At 35.4% G+C, this 26280-nt stretch overlaps 3 protein-coding genes across 3 annotated transcripts; 2 read left to right on the forward strand and 1 right to left on the reverse strand.

The window, feature by feature from the left end:
* Positions 1 to 371: 371 nt before the first annotated feature.
* Positions 372 to 3725, reverse strand: LOC100368466 (uncharacterized). The gene is made up of 3 exons (XM_002732987.4): positions 3590 to 3725; positions 3370 to 3500; positions 372 to 1189 (listed from the first exon to the last, which is right to left on the reverse strand). The coding sequence occupies exons 2-3, from the start codon at positions 3482 to 3484 to the stop codon at positions 714 to 716; spliced, it is 591 nt and encodes a 196-aa protein (XP_002733033.1). The 5' UTR covers positions 3485 to 3500; positions 3590 to 3725; the 3' UTR covers positions 372 to 713.
* Positions 3726 to 3769: 44 nt separating this feature from the next.
* LOC100369510 (protoporphyrinogen oxidase-like) lies at positions 3770 to 14588 on the forward strand. The gene is made up of 10 exons (XM_085499423.1): positions 3770 to 3946; positions 5122 to 5256; positions 6851 to 7099; positions 9059 to 9206; positions 9390 to 9583; positions 10830 to 10890; positions 11007 to 11125; positions 12910 to 13023; positions 13572 to 13764; positions 14274 to 14588. Exons 1-10 carry the CDS (start codon positions 3854 to 3856, stop codon positions 14399 to 14401), a joined length of 1434 nt encoding a protein of 477 aa, XP_085355549.1. The 5' UTR covers positions 3770 to 3853; the 3' UTR covers positions 14402 to 14588.
* A 3346-nt stretch (positions 14589 to 17934) lies between these two features.
* On the forward strand, positions 17935 to 26032 carry LOC146746138 (uncharacterized). Its single transcript, XM_085499424.1, has 2 exons — positions 17935 to 17996; positions 22974 to 26032. Exon 2 carries the CDS (start codon positions 23001 to 23003, stop codon positions 23901 to 23903), a length of 903 nt encoding a protein of 300 aa, XP_085355550.1. The 5' UTR covers positions 17935 to 17996; positions 22974 to 23000; the 3' UTR covers positions 23904 to 26032.
* Positions 26033 to 26280: the final 248 nt, after the last annotated feature.

A 26280-nucleotide genomic window follows, 5' to 3' on the forward strand; every position in this document is an offset into this window, starting at 1 on the left:
ATCCCTTATAGGAGTACATGTGAACGAAATTATTGGTTCTTTTGTGCTGAAATATCAATAAAATAAATTTATTTTTGATTTTCATAGTAACAAATCAACCAGGATGTGTGACCTTTGAAGGTCAATTTTCAATTTCAAATGATTATCAATGATCATTAACATAAGAAATTGTCATTCTATTCATAATATGGTGTTCATTTGAAGTAATGCTGGCAATAAGCAAATAGCAAAGTGGTACATAAACCAAAACAGGTAATTGTCAACTTTGTAGTTTTCATCTCTGGGTTTACTTTTTGTGCATTGATGGTTGGCTGAGCTCATCACATACCGTATTTGCTCTATCAGAAGCGCATCACCGATGAAAGCATATATTAATAAAAATTAACATTTATTTTACACTGAATCAATAAAATATTACTTGTAATTACCATAGAAATACCACAGCAGAGCAAAGACTGTTTATTTGCATATTTTGTCAGCTTAGAAACTACTTCAAACAGTTCACCTACAGAGGGCGGTATATTAGTTAGCTAATTAGTTTGCGGGCATTTGTCTGAATGAAATTTTGTGAAAGCCACAGAGTCTAGAAGAGCAAAATTATAACGATCACTGTTCTAAAACTTCACAATCTACTTGCAACAATTTGCAAATCAAGGTCAAGGTGTTCTGTGGAGAACTACTTAATAGAACAAACTGATTACACACAGATAGTGCTAAGACCTTCTCAATGAATTTAGTTTTGAACCAGAACTTCCCGCTCCATCACCAACAGCATTACATGCCAGCCCAATAGGGAGCGCCATACCAGCTTCTATTGCTTTCTTCATTCTTAATGCTTGCTCATGATATTTCACTGCACTTGGGAAGTCTTTGTTTTTCTCGCAAACATTGGCCAAGTTTGTTAACAGTTTAGCCAAGTCTTCATTATTGTATGCTGCATAATTGGAATACATTTCCTTCCACATATTTAGAGCTTCATAGAGGTACAACTGTGACTTCCCATAGTTTTCCAATTTGAACCACGCCTCACCGAGATATCCAAGGGTGATGGCCACATTTTCATTTGCATTTTTTTTCCCATAGAGGTCTCTTTCCAATTGTAATCGTTGATCGAGCATTGATATTGCTTCATGGTATTGTTCAATTTCCAGAAGATAATGACTTTCTTCCCTGGCAGCTGTAATGTCACCTGAATAAATCAAGAGAGAGGAACTGATTAGAATATCAATAATATGCATCTTATTCATGTGATTCCCTTGAACACCATAATGTTTGCAACCTTTTGCACACTTTCATGTATTTTTCTATAATTTTTTGTTAATTATGAACCAGATAAACATAATATTACAAACTACATCCATGATTGAAACTTTCTTGTGTTCTTGCTAGTTATTTTTGTGTATAGACTTGGATCTGATCCCGGCTAATCATGCACTGCTGGATTTGTATGATTATAAGTAATCTTAAAAAAAATTAATATACCGGTAGTCAAACCTGTGATAGTGACCATCTTTAAAATTATCACCAGCCACAGTGACCTTTTTTGAGGGGGCATTTACATGTACAGATAACCTGTATATAAGGACCACCTGTCTAAAGTGACATGTGGCTGCCATTTGGCAACAGTTCAGTCAAATAAATCTGTGTAAAAAGTCAAAATGACTAGGTAGGGAGATTTTATCTCCACATCCCATGGAAGTGAACATGAACTAAAAATACCATTTTGCACACAAATTTGACAAAATAAATAAAACAATGTCACTGTATTTAACACTAGCATGATTTGAAAACGGAAAGAAAACTACATAATGGTCTACTACAGATATCTAATAAGTGATTTTTCATTCAGTGCGAGATTTCACGTTATGCAAGAAAGACGCGATTCGAACATCTGGTTTGAGTGAAATTTACACAATATGTAGAAAAAAATACATAACAAAATTGAATTTAGTTGAATCTGGAAAAACAAGCTGTTTGAGTTTATGTAACCCCCAAAGTTTTAGGATGAAGTCAACGACAACAACAACATTCACTTTCCTCTCATATACCTTGACCGTCATCTACAATGATATGGACAAAATAAAAACAAATAAAAACAGCTAATCATAGTGTCTCAAATTTTTTTTTGACAATTTGGTCCTAAATCTAGAAATGAATTAATTAATATTTATGTCAAGTTATTTAATATGATACAAATTCATGATACTGATGTAAGCATGTCTATTTCTTGTGAATGCGTTTAATAAAAGATTAATATGCAGGTTGTAAATTTGTGTGTCAATGTGTGCATTTCTATGATACAAGGACATGTGGTAAAAACATTACGCCCTAAATGCATATTGTTGCACTAATTAATGTGACCTCTGAAAGGCATCACAATTAATTACGATCAAACAAATAATTCTGTTTTGAAGGTTTTCAAACCCCTATCAAGACTTAGAACAATACATATTAATGACCATGCATGCAAAAAGCTGTATCTATATAATGACCAATAAGGAAGCAGACAAGAGAAAAATGTCACACATAAGCTAATCACTTGTTATCCTAAAAAAAAAACACACTTTAATTCCATAATCTGATGATTTCTGGTTTGTTTAGATATTTATTTCATATTATATTTATTTAGCTATTTATTTACTCTAAGCTCAGAGTACAAATGGATGAGGTTTTATGGTTATTTTCTTAAATATTTATAAATGACACTTCAAAACTATTCGACAAACTCAGGGTTACTAAAAAAGTAACCATGACTACCAGATAGCGACAAGTAAATTGGTGCATTGAACAGATGAACATACTTTTGGGGCTAATCTGCACTGGCTCGGAAGGTTGTAAATGATTAGCTAGTTTGAATTTCTAATTTGCATAACATTACTGAGAATGAACGTGCATTCAACGCCACAAGTCTTTTGTTTTTTTAGCCAATCAGAATTCATCTTCCGAGCCAGTGCAGATCAGCAGTACTTTTGAAATGACCTCATGATTCACTCAGCAATCATCCTCATGCATAGAGAGGGCACTATAAATAATCACCCAAACAGGGAATCATAATCACATGTCATTGGAATTTTAATCTTCATTTATAAACATTTACAATAAATATCTATGAGAGTAGTTAATAATTTATTTAATCGGTATGTAATTATATTTCACATATAATAATGTACATTGAAAATAGTGTAATTAATTTTAGGGTTATACCATTTAAACATGGGGAGAAATCGGGAACACATTATATATGAATGTATAGTAGTATTTAATAGTATGGAGCTAAATTTGTAGACAACAACATATTCTAAAATAAATGAATTTAAAAGGTTTGTTTGTATAATCTATAGTAGCAGTAACCCACAGCAAAGTAATTACCTTCCAGAGCAGTCCTTTTTATCTTCTCTGCGTCGCCGCTTTCATCATCTTTATGTCCTTCCTGTGACCTCTCACCCGCCGTGTATCGAGTGTCTTTTGTTTGTACACACCCCATCTCATATCATCGACATCTATTTAAAAAACAAAACAAAGGACAGGTCAAACAATGACACAAAATGACGAAATATGGTTCGATAATCGTGTCTTAAATTGCACCTACCAGAATCAGCACAGATTCATGAACTATTTGTAGTGTTTACATCTTGTATAGCACAAAAGATATAGTCGACACATTCGTAAATTCGTAAGAACAACACGCACACCTCAAACCAGGGCTCAAACATCAACAAACGAGGTCATACTAGTAAAAAATGTTCTTCCTGGGTCAGCGCGCATGTCTATTTTATTCTCCTACAATGGCGTCGCCCATTGCAGTTGTTCGTGTTTGGAGTGTTTTCAACTTGTCTGCCTACTTTTAGCGAAAATGACCGCGTTGGCTGTTGTGTTGGGAGGAGGAATTAGTGGTTTATCGTCTGCATATTACCTGGCGAGATCACAGGCTCTCAGGTTTGGGAAGGTACTTTGCGAAAAATTCAAGAGGGGTGTGTCTTATTTTTAGCACCGTCCCTCAACACATGGATGTACTAAGATGTACATGTACATCCATGCTCAACACAATGATGATGTGATGACGAGGTTCTAGCCAATTTGTGTACCGCAGAATGTCTACATGATACACCCTGGTATTCCCACAGACGCTGGATATTCCCGAAGTAAATAAAATAACCCGGGTTCATAATACTAAGTGTAGTACAATTTCCAGAATATAACCAGCTATATCCCCAGTGTGGCTCTTTTCCTTGATAGATTAACTTCCAGATCAGGAGATGTTCTCCTTGTCAATATTGGAAATTGTTAAAATGTTCAACAACAACAAAAATGGTGCTTGAAGGATTAATGCAATAATAACTGTGATTTTTAATATTTTCACGGTTAAATACAATGTATAACCAATTAAAGATGACAAAATGTCACCAAAATATTGTTTTATACACAATTGCATGGATTATACACAATGATACATCACATGATTAGTGATGTGAAAACTAACGGTCATGGACTTGCCATCATTTAAAACGGTCATAGAAAATTATGACCCACACTATTATGGGAAGTAACACATAAAATCATCAGTAAGAGGTTGTCAGAGAGAGGTATATGACATGATTTTGCCTAGGGTTCTTGTCATCTTGTTCACTTGACAAAACTGGATAGATGCCGCCCTCTTACATGTGATTTAATGTACAACGTTAATATATAGCATATATACTATGCTTTCAGTGTTTATATTTTGCTGATCACCATTACAAATTTTATATCAATTACACAGGAAATGTTTTTGTTAAAAAATAAAAATCAGAGAAAAAAGATTAATAGTTACAGCTACTGTCATTTTAATGCAATCACTGTCAAGACAATCAAGATGTTCACATCCCAATTATATTTTGATAAAAGATTGTTTCAATGAGTCATGTAGAAACTTGCACTGAGTTTAATAAGTGCACTGTATGTTCCAACATGTTCCCTCAAGAAATCAATTGATGATATTCCTGGCAGTGGAAATGTAAGGTTTACACTATAATTGTTTATGGAAATGAATTCTCATTAAGTTGATATTCTCTATCTCAATCACACGTATCCATCTCTGCTTACAAGACAACAGAATCACTGTGCGATTACTTATTCTGACAGGTGGTTGTTGTTGAAAGTAGTCATCGCACTGGTGGTTGGGTAAATACAACCGTTTCTGAAGATGGAGCTATATTTGAACATGGTCCACGCAGCTTGAGGACAGCAGGAGCTGTCGGAAAGAATACTTTAGAACTAGTAAGTATTAAGAATGTTACTTTAACCATGATTATGGTGGGAAACAAATTGCATTTTAACAGTAATTTTTTTTTTTTAGTGAATTACAGTGCTAATCCATAAGCTGAGTAACTAGTACAAGGAATCATAGTGATTTTTCAGTACTTGTTAATGGTAAAAAAAAAAACGTGTTTGAAATTTGTGTTTGTTCAACTTACAATTTTAGAAAAATGTGTGGTACAATACTGCTTACAGTGAAATGCAGTGGTTTATTTAAAATGTGGATGAAGGCTAATTAACATTTTACTTATTAGCTGCCTACTTTTCTAAATATGTGTAAAAGAATACAATTGATCTGCCTACTTAACTTGCTTGATTGAGAATCCATGATAACATTGTAAAGCATACACTACTTATTTGCTTCATGCATGATAATCATATGAGAGTATGGTATTTGCTTTTCCATTCTGTTTTTACATATCTCATTCCACCAATCAGGAAGAGTGTTTAGTTTGATATCACTAAATGAATGAGCTCTCAGAATCAGTGTGCCCTCTGATTTTATAGGCATCTTAAGTCAATGGAATCAAGTTCAGTCAGCTTTTTGAATGCTGGAGTGGTTGGTCTTTGTGATTGTATAGGTGACTTGAGTCACAAACACAAATGTTGTGGCCTCTGATTTGTTTTTACATTTATTTTGTTAATAAAATGTCAATTCATTCTATCAAATTATATAAATATATATAATACATGTAGTAAGATGTTTTTCAAGATCACTATATCTATGCAAGTGTCTCGGTCCGATGCTAGGAGGCAACGTATGTTACGTCCTAACGCCAGGAAATGACAAGAATCAACAAACAAACAAACAAAATCACTTTCAAAATATAAATTTATTTGTTCTGTGCATACAATGGTATCACTGGATTGTACAGTATGCCCAGCATCCACAAGTATTTACTGTAAACAAAAATTATCTCACATGTGAAAATTACTTGCAATGCAGGGTTTTATCTAGAAAAAAACTGCAAGAGGGAGCACTGTAATTCAGCGGCGCCACCAAGTGGGGAGATAGGGTTCTCCCTACCAGGGTGTGGAGGTTTTGATAATTCTAAGTTAAAATGGAGCATTGTATAGCTTCCTTGGGGCCAAAATTACTATCGGACAAGTCACAGTTGAAGACTGTGTCCATATGTGATCTCTGGTCAATCAGAATTTCATGATTGCCAGAGGATCTGCTTCCCAGGGTAAGGGGGCGCATGGCCATAGCATGAGGGCGCTGCGCCCCTGTTCCCTTATTTAAAAAAATGCCTGCAAAGAAATTCTATCAAAAATACATTCACTATGGGTCAAATACAGTACTTTCCTCATATATCAAGTAATCATAAATATAAATACTCCAACTGCATGTGACTAGACTATAAATATAAATACAAATACAGTGAATACACACATTAATCTATAGAATCTGGAATGTGCTCATAATACTACCAGAATTCCCATCATATTCAATTAGTTACAAAATGAGGCCCAGCATTCAGAAAACTTGTATATAATCAGGATAGCAAATATAGTCGCAGAATCAAATTTAAAAATCTTTTTTAAACTTTCATAGGTTGCTGAACTGGGGTTGGCCGACCAAGTTGTTCCAGTACTTAGCCACCATGCAGCAGCAAATAAGAGGTTTATCTATGCTAGGAATCAGATGCACCAATTACCATCTGGTTTGAAGTCTGTTCTATTCACTCAAGCACCTTTCACTAAATCGTTTATATCATACATAATGAAAGAGCCATTTGTAAAAACAGAAATTGAAGAAGACGAGAGTGTTCATGATTTTATTAGAAAACGACTAGGGAATGAGGTAAACAAGTTATTTAAGAATGAATCAAACATGTGGGTTTGGAATTTGGTGAGTGAATAGATTTGGGATAAGGTAAGCAAGTGGGGGGATGAGGTGAGTGAGAGGGTTGGGAATTAGGTGAATGGGTTGGAAATTAGGTGAATGAGAGGGTTGGGAATTAGGTGAATGTTTGGGTTCGGAATTAGGTGAGTGTGTGGGTTGGAAATGAGGTATGCAAGTTGGTTGGGAAGAAAGGAGTGAGTCGGTTGGGAATTAGGTGAGTGAGAGGGTTGCAAGTTAGGTGAATGGGTTGGTAATGAGGTGAATGGGTGGGTTGGTAATTAAGTGAGTGTGGGTTGGAAATTAGGTATGCAAGTTGGTTGGGAAGAAGGGAGTGAGTCGGTTGGGAATTAGGTGAGTGAGAGGGTTGCAAGTTAGGTGAATGGGTTGGTAATGAGGTGAATGAGTGGGTTGGTAATTAGGTGAATGAGAGGGTTGGGGGTTAGGTGAATGAGAGGGTTGGGGGTTAGGTGAGTGAGTGAGTGAGAGGGTTTTGAATTAGGTGAATGGATTGGGCATTATGTGAATGAGAGGGTTGTGAATTAGGTGAGTGAGTGGGTTGGGAATTAGGTGAATGAGAGGGTTGGGTGTTAGGTGAGTGAGTGAGTGAGAGGGTTTTGAATTAGGTGAATGGATTGGGCATTAGGTGAATGAGAGGGTTGTGAATTAGGTGAGTGAGTGGGTTGGGAATTAGGTGAATGAGAGGGTTGGGGGTTAGGTGAGTGAGTGAGTGAGTGAGAGGGTTGTGAATTAGGTGAGTGAGAGGGTTTGGGAATTAGGTGAATGAGAGGGTTGTGAATTAGGTGGATGGGTTGGTAATAAGGTGAATGGGTGAGTTGGGGATTAGGTGAGTGTGTGGTTTGGAAATGAGGTATGCAAGTTGGTTGTGAAGAAGGTGAGTGAGTTGGTTGGGAATTAGGTGAATGAGAGGGTTGGAAGTTAGGTGAATGGGTTGGTATTTTGGTGAATGGATGGGTTGGGGATTAGGTGAGTGTGTGGTTTGGAAATGAGGTATGCAAGTTGGTTGGGAATTAGGTGAATGGGTTGGGAATTAGGTGAATGATAGGGTTGCAAGTTAGGCGAATGGGTTGGTAATTTGGTGAAATTAGGTATGCAAGGTAATTTGGTGGAAATGAGGTATGCAAGGTGGTTGGGAAGAAGGTGAGTGAGTCAGTTGGCAATTAGGTAAGCAAGTGACTTGAGAATTAGTTAAGCAGACACCCTAGCAAATTGTACCTATGTTTGAAAAAATCACTATTTACAGTAAAAATTGTTAACCTCTGTTTGATATATGTTGCCCATATACCCAAATTTCATGATATTTGAAGGTCAAATACTTGGGTCAGTCTATCATCTGGAAGTAACAAGGTAAACTTCATACATAATGATCTTAATTGTCTCCGAAAAATGTTTTGATGAAATATCATTACAACTCCTTTGATTAAACAAAATTACCAGCAACATTATTATAATGGGTTTTTGAATTTTACAGAAAAAGTAATCCTAAATACATGTCATGCATTATTTGTTTTTACCTCAAAAACAAATACCTTTTTATATGTTTTTATTCTTAAACATGTGTACCAGCTGTTCCTCCGAGTTGCCCTCCCCTCCCCTCCCCTCCCCCAGGGTAAGTAAGTGAGTGTCACAATTGCCTACTTAGTGCATGTAGGTTAGAGATTCTAGCTGTTGACAGTTAAAGCGAGAGGGTCGTCACCTGCGTATGCGCAGGAATTGAGTCCCAAGAGATGATAACAACACACGCTAAAAGTGCAAAAGTTCATGGGTAGTCGCTTGTTTGTAAACAATGACATGCTATGGCCATCTGATGCATGCGCAGGTGACGACTCCCCTGTTTTAAACAATCAAATTTGGATGAAATACCTGGTAATGGGAAATAAAACATTGTCTTAATTTCAGATAGCTGATTATGTGATGGATCCTCTATGTATTGGTATTTTTGCTGGTGATGCTCGAAAGTTGAGTGCTAAATCTTGTTTTCCCGCAATATTTGATCCAGCAAGGCAACGTGGCTCATTAATTAAAGGACTCTTCCTACAAGGAAAAGGTAATTAACATCTAATTACAAGTTTTGAATTTGCCGCATTCTTGTTTCAGACTAAAACTCCACTTCATAAATTAAACTCCCTAAATTGATTCATTGAATATCTTCATGAATTGAAAGTGATGATATTATTTTCAAAACTCACTCCGTGACAATAATAGATTGTTGAAATGTTGTTTTATTCAGAAGCCAAGTCTGAGAGCAACTGTGCATTAGTGAAGCAAGCCAAGAAAGAGAGATGGCCAGTATGGACATTGCAGGGAGGACTGCAGACACTGACAGACAAACTAACTGACACTCTCATGACACAGCATGGTGTTGAGATTATCAAACAAAACCAGTGTAAACAATTAGAGTTTACAGATAATAATACAATTAAGGTAATATACTATAGTTGCGCTCATGCACAGCTCTTTAGCATGGGCTTAAGAGGTAAAAAATGTTAGTCCAAAATGTTAGAAAATATGCATGAATGGGCTTTGAAACTCTTGGCATGGCATTGATACGCAGATCACTGCAAACCAACCGATCTGACACATACCATGCGTGGAACTATTGGAAAAGTGGTTGGAACTATTTTCTTATTGTGTCAACACAATGCTTAGCGCAGACTAACAAAGTGTGTGTGAATGCTTAGCACAGGCTAACAAAGTGTGTGTGAATGCTTAGCACAGGCTAACAAAGTGTGTGTGAATGCTTAGCACAGGCTAACAAAGTGTGTGTGAATGCTTAGCACAGGCTAACAAAGTGTGTGTGAATGCTTAGCACAGGCTAACAAAGTGTGTGTGAATGCTTAGCACAGGCTAACAAAGTGTGTGTGAATGCTTAGCACAGGCTAACAAAGTGTGTGTGAATGCTTAGCACAGGCTAACAAAGTGTGTGTGAATGCTTAGCACAGGCTAACAAAGTGTGTGTGAATGCTTAGCACAGGCTAACAAAGTGTGTGTGAATGCTTAGCACAGGCTATGTGCCCAAACGCTATTGTATTTCATTTTCATTTGGAAGATCTATTATTATAATCATATTAAGTATTCATTTTGGTATGCCATTTGTGACATGACAATCAATGCAATCACATCTAGGGACATTGTTCTTGAAAAAAAAAATGAACTGACCATCGTATTCTGTACTACTTCCTATTATTCTGCCACTCTTTGGTATTGATTTTTTAACTGTAGAGGTAATATGTATTCCTTGCTAGTTACTGTATTTGGTAATCATAGTTGAAATATTTGTATATTTCTAACAAGTTTTGGCATACCTTATCTATGCTAGCAGTTATTTCCTCCTGTGTGTGAATGTAATCTGAACTAGCCAGCCAGTATACATAATTTACTTAAATCTTAACCCGTACTTAGTACATTCTGAACATGATTTATGAGTTTATTATTGGAAATAAAAAGTATGTATGAAAGCAGTACGGGGAATGTAGCAGTGTAGCAGAGGTTGATATCAACTTGTTATGCCTGAGTGCATTTTTTGTGTTTTTTTCGCGATTATTAACTATACATCAAATTATACATCCTGCAGTACACCTTCACATGGCTGAGACTGCCCAATTATAAATACTGTTTCCACCAATCAAAATGAAGCATTCAACATTACTGTGTTATTTCTTCTACACAGGTTACAACCAAAGACAACTGCTACACAGCAGACCATGTCATCAGTGCAGTACCTGCTACAGGTAAGTATACATACCCTGAATTATTTTGTAAAGGTCTTTGATATGTGTCCATGCAAGTAGAATATTTGACTGGTATTTTCATTTCATTTGATTCCTGTTTTTGGTTTTTCCTACAGTTTTATCGGGATTACTTCCTTCTAACCATAATATTTTATCAAAGCTTTTACAAGAAATTCAACAAGTGTCAGTTGCTGTCATAAATCTGGAATTTGAAGGCAATGTATTACCAACAGATGTAAATATAATAATAAATCTCATTCAAATCAGTAAATCAATAAATATTTCATTTCACATATAACTTCAGTACCATATAACACAATGGACCAATCAGAACTCACCTTTTATACTCATACTATTGTTGTGTATTCTAATTTCTGATTTGTTGTTTGCCTGCAGCTATGTGGTCTGATGGCATGTAGTCAATCTGTACAAGAATACTATTCCATTAATTCTGTAATATCTCATTTTCATATGTTTTCATTTTACCAAAATTCATTGATCTGATTTTTTGATAACTTTGGACCAAATAAACATAATTTTATATTGGTTTTAATGACAATGTTAAAAAAATTTTTAACAAATATTTATATGGATTTCATTTTGTGAAAGATAAAAAAAGTGGACTTTAACATCCATTACAGTGAACTATAAGCTGTACGTTTGATTACAGTGAAATTAAAGCTGTTCATTTCAAACATATTTATAATTGAAAAATACCGCTTTCATCGTCTATCATTCAAATATAGAGATTGGCTCAATATTATTTACGCCCATAATGCACAGCCAAGCTTTCATGTGACATAGCTCTATATACATGTAGCTACTATATTGCTACTACATATTCAAAATGAGGCACTTGGTGATTGGATAATATCAAACTGAATCATTAATATTACTATAAAATCTATATTTGAAACCGTGGTTTCTATTAAAATGGTATAATGCAACGGAGTGGATGCGGCTTCTATTAGAGCATCTACACATATGAGAAAAGGTGAAATTAGGGTCACAATTGTTAAAAAATAATGGTTCCGACTTCTATTAGGGATGCGGCTTCTAATGCAGATTTTACGGTAATAAGAACGAATAATGATGTCTCATTACCATTCCTGGATTGGTTAATTTAAATTCTAACTTTCATTTTTATTTATAAAATATTATATTTATAAAAAGTTTTAATGACCTCACCTTTCTGTGAACTGCTTTTAAAATCTGCATTTTTGACAATAAATTATTGTTTTTGAAAAATTTTGGGTTTGGTCTATGAGCAAAAATATTTACATTAAAATCAGTGTTAATACATCGCCTACTGAAAACCTCTATGGACATACAAACTTATAGGAAACAAGGGCATTGACAGGTGATGTTGTTAAAATATGTTTTTAACTTTCAAAATGTATCAGGTTTCTAAAATTAGTTATATTAATATAGAATACTGTGAAATACTTTATTTTAGCTGGAATTAATTTTCTCTGAAAAGACATTTTGGGTGATTTTTTTCACGTTAAATGTGAAATGTAGGAAAAAAGGTATATTTGCTGGATTTTATTTTCACTGAATCATTCCTTCAGCAAAAATTAATTCCAAGCGAAAATAAAGTATTTTACAGTACATGTACTTTATTTTTGCTTGGAATTGATTTTCGCTATTTTCGCGAATATACCTTTTTACCTATATTTTACATTCAACTTGTCAAAAATCATTGAAAATATTTTACATACAAAACACCCAAAAAGTCTATTGAGCGAAAATTAAGTCCAGCTAAAATAAAGTATTTACAGTACTGCAATTACCATAAAATCTCTATTAAAAGCTGCATCCCTAATATAAGTCAAACCCATTCTTTTTGAACAATTGAGAACCAAACATTCACCACGTCTCATATATGTAGATGCTCTAATAGAAGCCGCATCCCCTTTGTTGCATTGTATCATTTCAATAGAAACCGCAGGTTCTAATACAGAGTTTACAGTACACAAAGAGTAATTTGCATAGTATTCTGCTTTTACTTGATTTCAGGGTTTTGGTTATCTAATTCCGTCTTGGGAGAAGAGCAAACTACTTGGTGTTATATATGATTCGTGTACATTCCCACAACACAATAGACCTGGTAGTCCAACGACACGACTCACAGTAAGTCTCATTGTTGAGATCCCTCTATGGCAGCAATAAGAAATGTTCGCCGCACACTTTGTTTGTTCAATGTTTGCTCAATATTAACGAGATTTTGTTATCTGCACCAGAATGTTCGACAACATAGTCACTTTAATTCAAAAATGAAATATGTTTTTTTTTTTTTCAAATTTGGTCAGACATAGCAGATAAGGACTATCATTACACAGCATCATCAGTAGGTTATTCAACCAATCAAAAGATATGACACACATCAGAGAAAGTAAATGCTCTTCTGTGAAAGTAAATTCAAACTACTGTAAAAGGATTAATTATTCACTGGGTTTTAATTTTGCTTATTTCGCTAAGTGGAAAATGCGCTAAATTAAAAGCCAGTATATAAATTTAGCATAGAACACATTATCTAAATGATAAAACAGTGAATTTAAAATCCACTGAATATGCATGAAATGGTGAATCAGCAAAATTTAAACCCAGTGAAAATTAGTCATTTTACAGTAATTCAAATAATTCTGCCATTTCAAATAATATTAATGCTTATGTTGCAGTGCATGATGGGAGGTCATTGGTTCGAAGACAACTTTGGTGACCCTGCAATTGCTGATCCCGAACATCTCCTGGCGGTCGCCATGGAAAGCTTAAAAAAACAAATCAATATTGAGGCTAAGCCTACACGGTCCATTGTTAACATACACAAAGATGCTATACCACAGTACCGTGTTGGACACTTCAAAATAGTTGGTAAGAAGAAGAACCCTGTGTGCAAATGAAGTAGAAGGGTAGACAAAATGTGTATTATGTTTTAATGAACAATATTTGAGTTTAGTCTAGAAAAATGAACACTTTATTCATTCAACTTGAGGAGTTTTTGTTGATTTTGTTAAAACCCAGTGAAAACTAGTCATTTTACCTTAGATGGTAAACCCCCTATACTAAGAATCTTCCTGTAAACAGAAAGTTCATGCTATTCTTTGGTTTCACTCATTGTAATTAGTATGCTGTGATTTTTTCACATGTTTTGAGTATAGGAACCGAACACATACCCTTAATAACTATGAATGTTACATGCCTAGCATATGAGCAGAAAGTATTGTTTTTTGGTGTCTGATCATGGGAATCAAAGATTTTCTTGTTGCTGGCCAGATATGCTAGTTGTGTACCATATATTGAGTCAGTATCTCCTCTGAAAGCTTGTAATCGGTAGTTTAGTCAATAAGCATTCTGTTATGTTGTTTTTGTTCTTTTTGCAGACAAAATAAACAAATATCTTGATCATCATAACATGCCATTAGATGTCATAGGATCATCTTTCTGTGGAGTCAGTGTCAATGATTGTATCTACAATGGCAGGAGAACTGCTGAGAAGCTATTGACGTAATGTTTTTACCATCATTGTTAAGTTTCACCACCTTGCACAAACTAATGTGAAAATCATTCTGTTGTTTACATCTGCAGTGATTAACATTTTTATTCAAATTATATACTGGTAAATTTATAAATTTTGTTTTAACTTTTTCATTGCCATTACTTAATCAATAAACTGTAGTATTTTGAGTACATTATAATATAGTTGTAATTATTGATATTAGTTTTTCAAATTAGAATTTCATTTTCTGTAACTTACCCGGTATGTAGGAAGAGATTCGTCTGTTGTCATAAATCTTGTCATTCTTGTAAGTGTTTTACACTAATATGAATATTTTTCTCAGACTGGGTCATATTATTAATTTAATTCACCATTAAGTGGGTGGTAGCGCTACATTTAAGTATTCAATACTAGTAGACAAAAAAAATCTTACAGAGTTAGTCTTTTTATTAATGGTGTGGAACTAATAAGATAACAGTGGTCTTTTTTTGAAAATTTTTTTTTTAATTTAAAATACCTCAAGATAATACTTTCTAGATAATATGAGATTATTACGAGGATACCTCAAAGTATGCATGAAAGCAGTACAGCGAGAGTATTGAATGACACACAGCAGAAGTCGATGCGACAGCGTACTGTCTCAGTGCATACTTTGAGGTATCCTCGTAATAACCTTATTATTATACATCTTTCCCTTCCAAGGATACATCATGAAATCTAAAAAGTTTAGAACAGAATCAGCGAACTTCTTTGTGTGGAGTCTGGTCAAACCCTGGTGGCAGCTATTTTTGTTTTTATCATTAAAGGATGCTTGCGTGCATAATCTTTCCCTATTTGGTAGGATGAAAATACCCCGTAAAACACTGCAAACTTATGGCGTTACAGTGACAGATGTATAATAATATGTTATAGGTGCTATGCATGTTGACTTCACAGGATGTCACTATTGTCTAATAATTTCGCAATACAGACAAATTGATAATTGTCAAATTTTTGAAATATTGAGGGGACTTGAATGCAATGTGTTTTTTCATGTTAATGGGATAACCATGGTACAGGGATATATAGTTTTAATTTTCTACTCAATTAAAGAATAAATATGTATTTATATCATCATGTTAGTTTTTGCATGAAAAAATGCAAAATTATTAATGAATCCCACCGGTATCTGATGTGGTGAGCAATTGTGATGTATTTCATTAAGTTGTGCAAATGTGAGGTTTTGTTTTAACTCCGCTGTCATCTTGATTGTCCATTGGTGTCTGTGTCAACTTTTGACTATTTTAACTTCTTCTTGAAAACTACAAGTCTGAATGCTTTGATACTTGGTATATATACCTTGGGTAGACCTCTCTTGGATTCATTCATTTCATGATGATATCATTAATTCTGTGATTTAGGTGAATATTTTTTTGTAAAAAAAAATGATTTTTTTGACTACTTGTTGAAAACAGCAAATTCGATTGTTTTGATGTTATACATAAAAGTACTTCAGGTGGACCTTTCTCTTCACTTCTCTATTTGAAATGTGCAGAGGAGCAATCTCAGTCGAGATGTTGCTTGTTGTACACACCTTTTATGTATTTTGTGAAAACATTTAAGTGTGCAAATGGGTCATCCAGGGTTATCAACCTGTTTATGACATATTGACCAAGAAGTGGTACCCATTTGACGACAGATTATATATTATGTACTTTTGATTAGCTGAATCAATGTCTGCTGCAGTTGCTCATTAATTTTATATAACCTAATAGTCGAGGAGATTGTCACCATGGTCACCATTCTGATAATATGATTAATAATATTTGACTAGTCAGGTGTTTGCCATACTTTGCCACCAATGGTCAATGAGGCACAATCTTGTAAACACTTCGACTTGACTATTAAAAACGTAGTGAGATGTGCGTTATAGGAAAGGCCCGTTCTCGTGTATTGAGACCCCCTTCCAAAATTGGAGTGTGTTTACCTGTATTCAAGCAATTTAGTTACAACATAAAAAGGCTTTTTGAATCTTATTTATTGTATGCTGCAGAACATCTGAACCACAAATTCAGATGATATCTCACTCAACTCTATACGGACTGCGTTTAAAGCGCTACGGTCGTCACGCAACGCAGCGTTTTCAAATTTAGTGTAAACAATGTATTTACACGCGTTGTATATGTCACTTTGGGTCTCATATCGAACACGGCGGTGCGACGACTAGCAGACTGCTTTAAGCAAGCTGCCCAAATAAACACGACAGTTTGTATGTAGAGATTCATTTAATAAGAGCATTCCTTCATCGCCAATGTACCCTATGATTTGTTTAAGTGTACATTCAGTCACATAGTGTAGCCACTCTGATTGCCGTGTAAGATTCATAAGATAAGATAATTTCTTGCATGAACGAGCTGAGAACTGTTACTCTCCGGCCATCAATCTTTGTATTAACAAACCGTTAATGGAATACGTCAAAAACGTCGCTTCCACGTAATTAACCGTCTGTATATATGAAAGAGTGATAGTCTGTTCGAAAGATTACTTCCATAATTCCCCCAGACACAAGTCAGAGATCACACAAAACTTCAATGGAAATGTTGATAATTGGAGAAAGCCGCCCTTTTCATTAATTGCTTTGTATCACCGCATCTCAAAAAGTAATGGTTTGTCTAATGTCGTTCACCTCCCGTATACCAGCAGGTAGCAACAAATACTAAATGACACACAGCTTTGGCATTGTCTGTATTTCTAGTTGAACGGTATGCTGGTAAACCAAATATTGTTTTCAATGAAAACAAATTCCCTTCTTAAATGCTTTACTCTGCAGTACGTCTTTCTAAACGGTATTCGCTCCAGGACCTATACTGTTAAGCCATATTTCCTAGCAACACTTGGAGATAGGATATCCGGGTACGTTGGATGTTATCAGTGACGTCACTAAATGATCCATTTTATTTAAATTTCATCCGTTTCTACTTACCTACTAGCGATATATATGTTAATAAATTAATAAATATGTCCAATGTTGATTGGCTACGAAAACAAACTGTGTTAACGGGGCTGTAAAGGTTGTTTGATCGCAAACACCCTCCATATCCTAGATTTATGACTCGATAATTGTAAAAATCACTTTATTGTAAAAATAGTTTCAAATAACCGACATTATCTGGAGTCAGTAAAGTTTCCTGCAAATATTAGAAAACTCATTGTTACCAATATTTTGATATTTATTATTCAGAATATTGTGTAATAATGTGTGGCTAATGGTTTTGTGAAATATGATTGCGGTCAGTGACTCATAAAGCTACCGACCGCGACAAGGACAGTACTGTGGTTGCATGTGGTTGGATAAATGTACTTGTCATATAATAGTTCCTGTACAGGGGTAATGATATCCCATCGTTTACCTACATAGTTGAACCCCAGCAGACTTCTTTGACTCGCAATCGTTAATTCCTAATCACGTTTTTCGTCTTTACAGTAAATAACGGATTCAAAGTTGTTGTTTTTTAAATTATCCGAACGCATGCGCGGTGGCACGTCCCAAATTCACCATTAGTCTGATGTGAGTTGCGGCGGTAAGTGTAGCAGTGCAGTCTCGTACACGACGATCTTCATTCGACAGGTGAGTACCTAGTATGCGTTGACAGGCGTACTGTCCATGCTCACGTTCACAATATAATTTCATGTTCGAGTACTGATTCACTATCGGTACAGCCATTATCAAAATGCCAATTCGCGTGTGATGTGCCGAATAATTCTCATTTCAAGAAATCGCGTATAATTTGCAGACAGCAGAAACTGCTTATTTATTTATTATATTTCTTTATGAATCAGCTTGTATGGTGTCTAATTAAGATTATTTCGACATTGCTATCATTTAGGGGACGTGGATGCGCACTTGTCAAAGTTTATTTCAATTACTGTGCAAACATTGCACTGTGTTATTTTCAGGTGAAATGACAAGATGAATACATATGATGTCATACCGTATAGGCATCACGCGTATCAGCGGCGTATATTCATGAATTCTATAGGTGCACGTGTTAGTTGGCTAAAAATACATTACCAATATTTCCGGTTTTTGATTTAGACGCAAACACGTTCATATTTTAGGCTTATGCATGATTCGACAATCAATAAGTCAAAGATCACCAATTTGAAATTGTAAAACATGTTTAATCAAATTACCTGCATTTCAAGGAGTAAATATTAATAATAATATTAGCTGAATATATTTGAATACTCATTCATGCTCATATTTAGGCATTTATTCTCTCAAACACGGTGAAATATTTCACGGACAAAGTTTGATTTTCATACACTACGAAAGGGCGTACTGTATATGGCACTTCAACTCAATTAGCTGATGACTTGCGCTGTAGAGATACCAGGTTCGACCCTTAGTTTTTACGGTCAGCTGAGGTAACGCCTCGTTGCCCCTTCTATACAAAATAATACTTCAAAGTCGTGTGAACCAAATGTGCGTACGTGATGACATTATGGTAATATTTGTACAATATATGATACTGTCCGTAAATACAGTCAGTCGATGGAAGTTAATTGCGAACTATGGCCGACAAATGTGGTGATCGACGTAGAGTAAAGCTACTTTGCGGATGCCCAATTTAAGTACAGTAAAATACTGTAGTTTCGCTAGAGGAATGATTCAATAAAATCTAGCGAATATACTTTTTTTCTTATACTTTACATTCCATACAAAATACCCAAAAAGACTTTTCAGCGAAAATTAATTCCAGCTAAAATAAAGATGTATTTGTCTATGGTGCTGGTACAGGGACAATTATATCCCATCGTTTACTTACAGAGTTGAACACCAACAGGCCAGTTTTTCTGCAATTCTTGAATTTATTCGACCTGAAATCGTGAATTGTTATATAAAAATAATCTTTGGTCTCAGAAAGTAACAGGTTGTTTTTTATTGTCAACACGCATGCGCGTTATGACTTTGCTTATTGACGATTCTGAGTTGTCCATGGCGTAACAGTGTAGGTTTATGCATGCTCTTCGTCATACAGGTAGATATCACTGATACGAGATTTGATATGTATGTTGCCATTCAAAATACAGTGTCATGGTCGAGTACCGAAACAATCAAAATTCATGATGAATTCCCAGACGAATAAGCCAAGCAAACCAGTAGTGCACTAAACAAATGCTTTCCGACTTAAATGAATTAATGTCTACTTATTTCATCTATTTAAGAATAGGTTTGTATATGATCAAATTAGAATTTCGACGCTAGAACAGATATGACATAGTAGTGAAATGACTGGGTTCATTGTCCGTTGTATCCTCTCTTTCCTCCCTGTCGAAAACTAGTACGTATTTGTAACATGTGATACTATGGCTTGGGGTATGTAATTGTAATATCCGTGATTCTTAATGGATTTTTCTCAGTATGCATTCGACATCTGTGTGAAAGGTCGCGTGCCTGTCACGAAACACCATTCGCACAACTTTAAGAATTGCATTCATGTACTATCATTCATACCCCCACTGGCAGGACGTGGTTGTATTTTCACGAATATCATTTCAACTCAGAATAGCTCCGTAGTAAGTTCATCGATCGTAGTCGGTCTTGTAGTTCACTATACATATTATGGGAACTCACCAAGGATATGAAGGTATTGTCTTTTTTTATAACTATAAAACTTTTTTAAAGGTTGTTTGTTGTTGTTGTGTTTTTTTCAATCTTTGTGCCAGGCGACATTTCCGGACATTGAAGTTACTGCCACTCCTGACTTTGTGTGTACTAGGTGCTAATTGCAACAGAACGTACAACCAGTCCCCAAAACCTAATATTTTCAAGTTTATGAAATTCTAAGTTCGATAAAAAAAGAACTTTGATATGATGTTTGGTATCATTTCCACAAATCCGGGTGAAATGTTAAATCCAAGGAATTCAATCAATGAACACTATACACTATATGTTATTTATAATGTAATCGTAACCAGGAACTATTTGGTTTGAATTCTTATATATTACATCAGATTTTTCAGTTGCAAATTACGTTATGTTCAAATTTTCATTGCACGAAACTTAAAATTTGCAAATACAAATACAACACCAGTCATGTGTTACCATAAACAGGGGAATATTGTATTAATACTAGTACTGAAGATGTCATCTATGGCAATTTGATTAAAGTAACCGCCGACTGACCTCTCCTAACATGCATTGTGTAAGTTGGCTTCTTTCGCGATGCTCGTAGGTGTGTTTTATAATATTTAACAGTGTTTAAAAATGTACAAATGCTGGTCCAAAAATACCCTGAATATATATAGTCCATAAATAATCTAAATTAAAAAAAAAAAAAAACTTTACCACAAACATGGTGACGGCAAAGAGTAAAAGCGGACATGAAACCAAACTAATTCCGATTCCTGTAATCTGATTTTCATTCAGAGTTCGCTTCACGCAGGGATATCAGTTTCTGTTTTAGCTTCAAATTGTCGTTTTTGAGGTTACGTAGAGTTCGACCAATTTATTTTTTCTTGATTGTAGGACAGACAATTCAATATAATATAACCGACTATCTGTAATAATTCTGAAAAAAAACTTGCTATCTACACAAAGCAATTGAGACTACACCATGTATAGCAATGGCTACATCGAATCATAACACCTTCCTCAGAGTTGTACTTGTTTTTCAAGATTCATTTTTCTTCATATTCTGTTTTATTTCGTTTTCTGCAACTTCCAAGAGGACAACTACTTGTTGAGTGTTCGACAGGGTTGAGCGGTCGAATATAACTGTTTGTATTAGACGAGAACACGGTTTTGTAAAAGTATTTTACAAGTGCGCTGATCACGTTTATAACAAGCTACTTTAACGATGGTGCTTTATATCGACTCTTTTAGCACGATTGTTTAAAACCGTTCCAATATGGTGGCACACACTCGTAATGGACTCCAGACATGAGTTTGGAAAATATTAACTCTATGTCGGCGACATACACCTACGTACTTGTTGTATGCAGTGTGTTCACTTTGTCCAGTACTTTAGTTTGATTTGTTTCACGGCATGTACTCTCAATTTTGGTGAACTTCATACACATCGATATAATTTCCTGTAGTCATGGTAATTTCCAGTGCGGTAATTTGAATTGATTAGTCAGATTGATGATGAGACTGATGGCGGCAACGACGAACAACACAGAATTTGTTTTAGAAAATGCTACATAATACAATAATTTGAACACCGTATTTTTTCTTGATCAGCGAAAACACCAGTGTTAACTCTAAGGGTATGTGAGGTATAATAACTTGCTAGAGTAATTGAATTGTACAAACCGTGAATAAGTAAAGCTCACAAGTCTAGCCCTGGTGTCACGTGAAACGCCCTCTTATGTATATATATTAGTTAATAGTTTTCTCGTCTATACTGTCGGTTCAATCCAATATATTTAATTACAGTGTTGTATTTCGTTTCCTGTGTCAGTATGATGGACAAAATTTACCAACTCCTCTTATAGTTAGCGGAAACAAATATTTCAAGAAGGCTTGTGTGACCTGTAAAATATCTATTCTTAGCTCAATATTGTAACTAAATCTACTGCACTGATATTTTGTCCAAGTAAAGGCGATGACAAAATATGTACGTTTGACTAAATGAAATGTATGCAGATATTAAACTTTATAGGAAAATTAAGCATAGTATCATTTATTTGAAAGAAATCAACAATAAGCTGGTCGTCGAACATGTGTGTAATATCGACAGTTTTATTGTATTCAAATCTAGTCTTTTTTTCGGAATAATGCTGAAACTTTAAATTTCAAACACATATTTTGACATGTTTGCTTCTCTGGGCGTTTGAACGCTAATCACTCGGTGGTAATCTTCATGGACTGGATACGGCTATTGAGGCCCGAGGTCACGTGCCCTCGCCCGAACTTGCGAGGGCGAGTAAGCCGTACGACCGAGTATCCAGTGAATAAAGGTTTTATCATACACCTTATAAGTGTAATTACAATTGTACGCGTCGTAACCTCAAACACACGGCGTAATTTAGAATGGCGAGTTTTGTTTTGTTTGATGAAAGCTGGACCGGGCGTGATACGGTAAATTATTGCCCCGGTGTGAGGGCGCACTTCCCATAGCTTTACGAGGCCGGGCAATATGAGGCATATGATAAAACAACTTTCTTAACATGTATACGGTTTGTCCAACTCGGCGACAAAAAGTCTAGCTTTTATGATTGTCGATTTTATTTGATTTAATTGACAATTTCACATTATTTCGGTACATTGGCTGTACATTTATCAACAAGTTTTGTTGAAATTTATATAAACAATTCTAGTATCGAAGTACTGTGGCAACGACAAGAAGCAATCCTAATGAACATTATTTAGCGTAAGATTCTAAATCAAATCTTGTGTCATTGGTGTAAGAGTGTTGCAATAAAATGATTACTTCTAATTGTACAACTTGAATCAATATAATTTTTAGAAATGTACGCCTTCTTGTTCTGTATACTGCCCTCAACGGTGACTTTGTGTTCAGCTAATAAGGCGCCCTCGCAGCCAACATGAAAGAACGAATCTAGTAAAAAATTTGTTTTTTTTTTACAATTTCAGAATATTTATTTTGTTACTGATTTGAAGATGGCGTCACCGATATCAGTTGTCAAAGGATCTAGCTCCGCCAATTGTCATAATCCACTTGGTGAATGCAACAACAATACGGACAAATGTCAAAGTACTTTTCAATTGGTCGAATCGTTCGGGCGCTCCAGACTGAGTAACCCACATGGAGTTACACTGTCTTACAACGGAGATATCGTCGTAGCTGACAGAGGCAACCATAGCGTGCAGTTTTTCACTTGGTCCTGCTATTACATGACATGCGTTCATATGGTAGACGGGGGACCTACCGACATCTGTGCTATGAGGTACCAGCGTTTTTGCGTCACCGATGCAAATAACGGAGTCGTCCGTATTATCACCCAGGACGGTCGGCTAGTGAGAAAAATTGGAGAAGGCATACTAATCAGACCGATCGGAATCGCCACTCTTTCTGATAATATCTTTGTCGTTGATTCGGATAACCACTGCGTGCTGAATTTCTCTAAACTGGGAAGAGTGATTAAGAAGATTGGTAGCTATGGCAACGGTGATGCACAGTTTTGTCATCCATCGTTTATCGCCGTCAACGGAAAAGGAGAGTTGATTGTTTCGGATAGCGGGAACAGCAGAGTTATCGTCGTCTCGCAGAATGGGGAATGCATCTTTAGTATCGATGGGAAATCCGGCGAAGATGTACAGTTTCGAAATCCGCGCGGGGTTGCAGTTGATTTCCATGACAACATATACGTCGCCAGTGATCATCGAGTTCTAATGTTCTCTCCTAGAGGGCGCTTCCTGTGCCTTGTCGTCGATGATGCGTCTCTCGAGGCTCCAACGGGTTTGGAAGTTACGAAGAGAAATCCATGTGAAATAGTTGTGTCTGATTCGTCAAACAATTGTATACGTGTCTATACGGGATACTGCCAGAAAGACCAATATTGAGGAGGTCGTGAGGCGAAGCTATGCTTTGTTTGATTGCCACACGTGACCACATTCCAAGAACACATACCCACACACAACAAACACAGTGCATATTCAAATCATGCAGAACAATTGGAATGATCCGGTTACTAGTAGACGATAAGTCAAGCTCTCTTGCGAACACGAGTTCAAAAGCGGGGGAGGCGTCACCTGCGCATACGTCAGATGGCCATAGCGTGTAATTGTTTACAAACAAGCGTCTACCCATGAGCCTTTGCGTTTTTAGCGTGTGTTGTATCGTCGCTTGGGACTCAATTCCCGCGCGCGCGCAGATCACGACTCTCCCGCTTAAATTTTATCACCCCTACCACGATAGCCATGTGTACACCGAGTAGCACTTAGTGCCTGTGCTAGTATATGAGAAATCCAGTACGCTTGGATACGTACGGTCTAATATGGGTTGACTGTGACTGTGAATTAATTCAAAGTTGTATTGTCGGCATACTTAGTTGAAAGCCTTTTAAATTTTCGATTTATATTGATTTCTTATTTTCACTTCAATAAACCCTATCATATCATTGCTGTTTCAAATTCTGCCTCGGGTGAGCCCTAAAACAATTAACCTAAGTATGAAATACATAATATGTTCTATAGTGAAATATTAGTTATATAAATTAAATGGGAAGAAACTTAATTGCCACTCAAGAGACAACTCATAGGACTATTGCCGTCTCAGACTAATCTAAATGCAAAATGCTTCACATCGAATATTGATTTTTTGTTAGATTTATAGTCAATCTTCGGTTGTCGAACAAAGTATTCCCTGTGCTATCTGGTGACTTGGTAACACCCTAAGATATTGAAACTTAATCACAACTGATCAATGGAACTACTCGGTAATGTTCAGCTTTTGGTAAAAAAAATGCTCATTACTGACATATTTGTTATATAATGCATATTAATTCGCATGCCAAAGATTCAAACAAAAATACCGACAATGCAATTTTGACAAATTTATTTTGCGTTCTACGTTGCACAGACACAAATATGTGAATTAAAAATGACGAACGAACTCCACATGAACTACGCACATTGTGTTCTAATGTAACATATTCTACTATAATTAGAAATATTTCCATTTATAATTAGTTAAATCTAAATCGTTTGTTGATAAGCTAGTTGGAAATTGTATCAATTTACTGGGGTCACTCAGAATGTAGTTGGAAAGGGGTGTATTTCTAACCGTTTATTAAATATAAAACAAGAATATCAAATCCTTAGATTTGAAATTTTAGCAAACACAATCTAGTTTTAAAATATCAGAATGGCGCATTTAGAGTGGGTTCTCAGCTTTGCCCAACTCAGCTCTAATATTGTCAGTCCCTGTGCCAATGTATTTTGGCTTTCATCTACTTTGATGATATTGTTCACTACTTGTTATAAAAAATAAGATAACAAAATCGTCCATTTATTTTTAAATGTAACGTAATCCAAGTAATTATCTTTCTGTGTGAATATTTCCTGCTTTTCAAGTTTTTACATTTCGTCTTTGAGAATGTAATTGTAGTTCTAGACATCTATCCTATATATGTACCTACATAAAATGATACAGAAACAGGAAACATAATAGTGGGATACAGTAAGAATCGATATATTCGGTTCTAACTCTTTGATATTCTATTTGTTTGAAAATACAATGATTAATCACTACTTCTGGGTATCAATTGTAATTCGCCACTTCAAAGTGACATCAATCCTTTTTCGATAATATAATATACTACTGTAAATAGTACTGTAAAAGGATTAATTATTCACTGTGTTTTAATTTTGCTTATTTCGCTGACTGGAAATGCGGTAAATTAAAACCCAATGAATATGTAAAATTTAGCATAGAACACATTATCTAAATGATAAAACCGTGAATTTAAAACCCACTGAATATGCAAATTAGTGAAATTTAAACCCAGTGAATATTAGTCATTTTACAATAATTTGCACAATTACGAACAATCACTTTCTATCTATTGTAACTATGAAGTTATTATCAGGTAAAATAAAAGCCATGCTAAGTGTCATGAATAATACTAGTCCAATGTTAATAGATATTTCATGAATATTGTCATTAAAGACATGGGTTAATTATCAGAAAATGATGCGTCTTTTTTTACACTTGTAACGTATTGTATCGTATATGTAAATTACTTCCGTATTATTTACTCGCAATGTTATATTTCGTTTCAATGCGATAGGATAATGGGTACTGACTTGTCATGAGATTGGGGTAGCAGTCACACGTAAAAAAGGTGGGTTGTATTCGAGGTGTAGTGTGGTGTGGTGGGGTGAGGTGTTGTGCAGTGCGGTGTGGTGGGGTGGGGTGGGGTGTGGTGTGTTGTGGTTT

Source organism: Saccoglossus kowalevskii, chromosome 5 (assembly GCF_978046115.1).
Source record: "Saccoglossus kowalevskii chromosome 5, keSacKowa6.1, whole genome shotgun sequence".
Classification (NCBI taxonomy): Eukaryota; Metazoa; Hemichordata; class Enteropneusta; family Harrimaniidae; genus Saccoglossus; species Saccoglossus kowalevskii.